This window comes from Alosa alosa, chromosome 21 (genome assembly GCF_017589495.1).
Source record: "Alosa alosa isolate M-15738 ecotype Scorff River chromosome 21, AALO_Geno_1.1, whole genome shotgun sequence".
In the NCBI taxonomy this organism is placed as follows: domain Eukaryota; kingdom Metazoa; phylum Chordata; class Actinopteri; order Clupeiformes; family Clupeidae; genus Alosa; species Alosa alosa.
In genome coordinates, this window is record NC_063209.1 from 30371582 (window position 1) to 30379081 (window position 7500).

General features: G+C 41.1%; 1 protein-coding gene across 4 annotated transcripts in view; it reads right to left on the bottom strand.

The window, feature by feature from the left end:
• Positions 1-7500, bottom strand: part of LOC125285959 (adhesion G-protein coupled receptor G5-like) — a 23345-nt gene that overhangs the window by 5588 nt on the left and 10257 nt on the right. For all 4 annotated transcript variants that reach the window (XM_048230577.1, XM_048230578.1, XM_048230576.1 and 1 more), the window contains 3 exons: positions 5100-5218; positions 3322-3602; positions 91-175 (listed from right to left, as the gene is read on the bottom strand). In XM_048230577.1, coding sequence (XP_048086534.1) covers positions 91-175; positions 3322-3602; positions 5100-5218 — 485 coding nt within the window. The remainder of the gene's footprint in view (positions 1-90; positions 176-3321; positions 3603-5099; positions 5219-7500) is intronic.

The following is a 7500-nucleotide window of genomic DNA, read 5'->3' on the forward strand; positions in this document are numbered from 1 at the left end:
ACAGATCAACACACACAAACACACACACACACACACACACACACACATATACAGATTTACACTGTGCACGCATGTGTGTGACAGACTCACTTTGAGGAGGAGGAGTCAGTCTTGTGGTTGTAAGGTCCATACATTCTCAGAGCAGCACACAGTATCACTGTCACAGAGGGCAGGCCTGCAAATACACACACACACACACAGAAACACACATGAACAAACATAAACACACACACACACACACACAGTAACACACATGAACAAACATAAACACACACACACACACAGACACACATGAACAAACATGAACAAACATAAACACACACACACACACACAGAAACACACACACACACACACACACACACACACACACACACACACACACACATGAACAAACATAAACACACACGCACACACACACAGTAACACACATGAACAAACATAAACACACACACAGAAACACACACACAGACACACATGAACAAACATAGAAAACACACACACACAGAAACACACACACACACACACACACACACACAGAAACACATATGAAGAAACACATATGAACAAACACACACACACACACACACACACACAGAAACACATATGAACAAACATAAACACACACACACACACAGAAACACACATGAACAAACATAAATACACACACACACACACAGAAACACACATGAACAAACATAAATACATACACACACACACACACACACAGACACACACACAATTTTCAAAACTCTAAACACAATTAGCACAGCATCAGTCTTTTGTGGCCATACCATTCACACATTTCATGTCGTTTTCACACGATATGCAGTCAGTGAACACATTTCCACAATGCTTACATTTTCTTAACAGACAAGCTGTACCTCCCAACAAAATTATGGATTGTTTTTGTAGTATTTATGAATGTTAACACACAACATCCCACAATAGCAAAAACAATATTCCAAACCTTAGATACAGTATAAAACCTCTGCTTCTGCAATGATATCAGTTCAAAACAATATATTTCAGCTGATAATAAACAAAATTTGACACACAACTGATTTATGTTGGGTAGAATTGGGCCAACCACAGCTGATTCAGTCCTTTTAGACTCAGTGGCAGGGGTTATTTTTTCTATTACATTGACACTTATACAGTAAAGGAGGACTTGAGGGTGATGTTTTTAGAAACAGAAACAGAAAAAACAAAAGATGTCTGGACGAGGGAAGAGTAAGAGCAAAGGGGCCCAGGAGAAGAGCAGGAGCAAGGAGAGATGCAGTGAGAGGAGCAGTGAGAGGAGCAGGAGCAGTAAGAAGAGCAGGCCCAAGGAGAGGGAAAGGTAGAGGTGTAAGAATGCGTGGTGATGAAATTTGTGCCACTATCATTGACCATGTAATCAATGTGATGTTTATGAAAACATATGGCCTAACCCTGAAGATGCATGGAGATTAGATACAGTAATTTTAGCCCCTTTTTTATCTGGGCTTTTTTGCTGTTGTTTTTTGTTCAGAATGCTCTTGTGTGTTTCATGGATATTTTGTTCACTGTAAGCAATACTGTAAAACTTTTTCTGTTCTATCATACTGTAAACAGCATTTCTACTGTACCTCCTGTAATAAACAGTAAAGGGAAAAAAATGATTTGCTTTTTACTGGAATGCATTTGATTGTGAACATTACATGTGGACATACAGTTCCCAACCAAGAAATTTAGTGTAAAAACGGTGGATTGCATGTTTTGCATGCAAATACATGTACCTGTAAAACTGAAACATAACAGTCTATGCAGTTTTTGTAATGTCAACAATAGCCATTATTTTGTAACCTGATTGACTACATGTACCTTGTGAAGTGAAAACAAGTGTTATTCTTTGACATAATAATTTCATTTTGAGTCAGATTTCCAGTGTTTTGGTAAAGTTAGTGTGTGCAGAGAAATATGTGTTCTGTTTTGAAATGAAGAGTTAGTATATAGACCCTTTCAAGAGAGTTCCATTATCAGCATCATAGTTGGCCCCACAAGACTTCCTTTTTAACATTCCATATGTTATCTTAATGCAGAGGAAGTAGATTGGGGCCCAAATAGAACGTTCAAGCATTGTTTTTGTTTTTATTGGTGAAAGGGTCTATATTTAACAAAATGTGTTTTTGAGAAGAAAATTATCCATTTGGCCAATTGTGTTTTGTAGGTGTGAGTCTGTGTTAAGAGTTTAGAAAAAGTATCTGAAGTATGGGTAAGCGCTTGTTAGCGATTGAAAAAAACTGTAATACTTATAGCAAAACCACTCACTGAGTTTGCAAAACTAAAAGCACAAACACTGCTTTGCACTCAGTTTGCAATTTTGTAACACACACTTTGCAAAACTGTAGGTACAATCCACTGCACAGCACTCTTTTTGTGGAACTGTAAACACAACTCACTGCTTCACACTCAATTTCCAAATGATCAACACACTCCTTATTTACACTATTTACCCTATTTTTATTTTGTTATTTTTTTTTTATTTTTTTTATTATTGTTCTTATTCTTTACTGTTTGATACGAAAACACCATTTTTACAAAAGTGTGAAGAGTCAAGCAAGGTGTGTTAGCTTTTGCAAGAGAACTACAATGTTTTGCTGATTTGGTAAAAGGTTTTCCTATTTGTGTGTAGAGTTTTGCAAAAATAGCCATAGTTACAAAAAATGTGCTTAAGCAATCAGAAAAAACTGTAATACGGATTTTAGGAACAAATCTGTTCCACATCCATAAAGACTGTTTCAGTTTCAAAGTTACTGTTGTTAAGTCATACAGACAATGGGCATGCAGCATTAAAAACCTGCAATAAAACTCATAATTAGAAAATCATGACAAACAATCAAGTCAAACCGCGTAACATCGCTTAAAGCACCTTTAATCTGTTGCCATTCACCGACTGTTGCTGTGGAGATGTTGTTTACTTGTGGAAAAGGAGCGCATGACCATTGTCACGTGATATGAGACAAATCAGGGAACACAGACTTGATATGAGCACAACCAATCAGGGAAGGGAACACAGACTTGATATGAGCACAACCAATCAGGGAAGGGAACACAGACTTGTACGTCATCTGATTCAGATGGTTCAGTCGTCCACACTAATGCACACAGCTGACCAGCGGATCCAAATCTTTCTGTTTCAGGAGCTCGGATACACACACACACACACACGCACACACACACAAACTCACACACACACACTCTCTCTCACACACACACACACACATACACACTCACAGACACACACACACACACACACACACACACACACACACACACACACACACACACACACACACCACCCCAGCCCAGCAGGCCCAGCTTGAGCAGGTATCTCCTGACGTAGATGTTGAAGACGCGCACCAGCAGCAGGTACAGGTGGAAGCCCTCGATGGCCGTCCAGCTGAAGGTGGCCAGAAGGGCCCAGTGAAGCCCCGCCCCAAGAGCCTGGCACTGAGCTGTGATTGGCTGTCCCTGTGTGTGCCACGCCCCCCAGGCACTGAGCAGGAAGCTGACATGCAGCAGCAACAAGGCCAAAGACAGCTGCAGGTGGATAGTGCTGCAGTGACCCAGTTTCCTCTTCCTGCACACACACACACACACACACGCACACACACACACACACATGCACACAACACACACACACACACCATATGAGCACACACACACATACACATACACACACACACACACACACACACACAACACACACAACACACAACACACAACACACACCACACACACACAAACACACACACACTCTCGCGCGCGCGCACACACACACACACACACCGCATACACACACACACCCACACACACACACACACACGCAATATGAGCACACACACATGCACACACACACACACATGCACACGCACACACATGTAGACACACATGCAAACACACACACACGCACGCATGCACACACACACACACACGCACACACGTAGACACACATGCAAACACACACACACGCACGCACGCATGCACGCACACACACACGCACACACACGCACACGTCATATATTATTTTCATTATTCCATTCCCCTATATTCATTGTGTTAAAAACGTATCAAAATAATAGACCTGGCAGAGCCTAAGACACTAGTCATTAGGGAACAGCAGGCAATGTCATTGTGCCTAAGATGCTAGTCATTAGGGAACAGGTAATGTCATTGTGCCTAAGATGCTAGTCATTAAGGGAACAGGTAATGTCATTGTGCCCTAAAGATGCTAGTTATTCAGGGGAACAGCAGGCAATGTCATTGTGCCTAAGATGCTAGTTATTAGGAACAGGTAATGTCATTGTGCCTAAGAAGATGCTAGTTATTAGGGAACAGCAGGCAATGTCATTGTGCCTAAGATGGTAGTTATTAGGGAACAGCAGGCAATGTCATTGTGCCTAAGATGCTAGTTATTAGGGAACAGCAGGCAATGTCATTGTGCCTAAGATGCTAGTTATTAGGGAACAGCAGGCAATGTCATTGTGCCTAAGATGCTAGTTATTAGGGAACAGCAGGCAATGTCATTGTTCCTAAGATGCTAGTTATTAGGGAACAGGTAATGTCATTGTGCCTAAGATGCTAGTCATTAGGGAACAGGTAATGTCATTGTGCCTAAGATGCTAGTTATTAGGGAACAGCAGGCAATGTCATTGTTCCTAAGATGCTAGTTATTAGGGAACAGGTAATGTCATTAATGTCATTGTGCCTAAGATGCTAGTTATTAGGGAACAGGTAATGTCATTAATGTCATTGTGCCTAAGATGCTAGTTATTAGGGAACAGCAGGCAATGTCATTGTGAAAAGGTGCATGCAGCGGGTGATGTTGGTATGGGGAAAGCTCACCTGTCTCAGGTGTATGAAACAGGGGATGGGGAGAGCTCACCAGGGGATGGGGAGAGCTCACCTGTGTTTCAGGTGTACCCTTACAGAAATTTCAGGTTTCTGGCGAAGTTGCCGCAAATTTGCGGCAAGGTCATATTTTCACATGCAAATTAGGTTTCTGGGGATGGGGAGAGCTCACCTGTGTGTGAGGTGCATGAGGCAGGTGAGTGTGGTCAGGGTGTGGAGAGCTCACCTGTGTGTGAGGTGCATGAGGCAGGTGAGTGTGGTCAGGGTGATGGTCAGAGCCGAACCGCAGTACTGGATGTAGCTGAGGCGCTGCTGGTGCGCATGGCCGATATCTGCACCATCAGTCTGCAGAGAGAGACACACCCCATCAGAACCACACCAGTCTAGAACAGTCTAGAACCACACCGCCAGTCTTGAACAGAGTCAGAGTGTGGACTGTAGAACACAGGGTAAGAGTGTGGAACCCAGCTGTAGAACACCGGGTAAGAGTGTGGAACCCAGCTGTAGAACACCGGGTAAGAGTGTGGAACCCAGCTGTAGAACACAGAGACAGAGGGCCCAAGCGTGGCACAATGCTTATTCTTATCTCACACCCAATTCAGTGATGAATGCAGTCCACTTTAATTGAACATAGCGCCCACTGATGTGTCAATTAAAGAAAGAGGCGTGGTCTGGCGCATGGTCCAAAATCTTGCACCTTCTAAAAATCATTACGCCACTGACCAAGAAAAACCTGGTCTAAAGCAAAAGGCGCATATAAAGCACAGCTGAAGACGTCACAAGGTGTAAGCAGCTCTTTAGCAACAAGTCCCAAACAACTCATCTGCAGGATAAATATCCTTAAAATGTATTCAGTCATTCCAACATTAAATGGGGTAAGTGTTACTTTTTTCAGGCTATGTTTTTGATTGTAACCTCTTGTCAGTCAATAGTAAAATTAAAAAAAGAACTGTTCTGTCTGTGTAGATATTCTGTTCACAATGTACACTGTCATAGCTTTATATATATACTGCACAATAGCTATACTATACACAATAGCTACACTACAAGAGTTTTATAAAGCTATACACAATGGCTTTATACACAAGGCTATGCTGCACAATAGCTATACTACAAGAGCCTATACTGCACAAGAGCTATATGCACAATAGCTATCACACAAACTACACAAGAGCTATACTACACAAGAGCTTTTATATATAGCTATACTGCACAATAGCTATACTACACAAGAGCTTTATATAGAGCTATACTGCACAATAGCTATACTACACAATAGCTATACTACACAAGAGCTATACTACACAAGAGCTATACTGCACAAAAGCTACACAATAGCTATACTACACAAGAGCTTTATATAGAGCTATACTGCACAATAGCTATGCTACACAAGAGCTATACTGCACAATAGCTATACTACACAAAAGCTACACTACCAGCCATACACAAGAGCTTTATATAGAGCTATACTGCACAATAGCTATACTACACAATAGCTATACTACACAAGAGCTTTATATAGAGCTATACTGCACAATAGCTATACTACACAAGAGCTATACTACACAAGAGCTATACTGCACAATAGCTATACTACACAAAAGCTACACAATAGCTATACTACACAAGAGCTTTATATAGAGCTATACTGCACAATAGCTATACTACACAAGAGCTATACTGCACAATAGCTATACTACACAAGAGCTATACTGCACAAGAGCTATACTACACAAGAGCTATACTACACAAGAGCTTTATATAGAGCTATACTGCACAATAGCTATACTACACAAGAGCTATACTACACAAGAGCTACACTACCAGCCATACACAAGAGCTTTATATAGAGCTATACTGCACAATAGCTATACTACACAATAGCTATACTACACAAGAGCTATACTACACAAGAGCTATACTACACAATAGCTATACTACACAATAGCTATACAATTTTCGTAACGGTCTGTCTTTCTTAGCTCAAATATAAGGGAAAGGAAAGTAGGGAAAGTCAGGCACATTACACAGGACTTAGAAATGCATAAATGCTCATTTACTAAACCCTTTGAATTAGTAAGGTGACATTTCATTAATGAGCATAATCAGTGAAATTACAAGGGTTCGTTTCACATTGGTTCACAAACATACATTGTTCACAAAATATCCAGGGTGCAGATAGGATATATATGGTCCAGTATGGAAATGTGCGGTGTGTGTAAATGTGTGGTGTGTGTAACGACAGTCCACGGTCCAGATAGACACGTTCTCCAGTGTGTATTGTAATGCGAGACATTTCAGGCTTCTCACGGCACAAAAGCCTAGGCCGATAGAGTTCAATAGTAGCTCAATCCACAACGCACATGAATCAAACAATAACACAAATTCTTTGGCCAATCAACATAAAAACAAAACAATTCATAGCTTATGCAGCTCTGGCACGTGTAAAACAAACAACTCAAACAGGTACAGGCAAAGCAAATAATTCAGACAGACACATGCGAAACAAACAATTCAACCAAGGCTCATTTCCTCCTTTCCGTATTTCAAACAATGTTGGCCGTATGCACCAATTTACATTGTACATCAAAATAAACTCCTTCGGTAACTCTAGTAGGCTATAA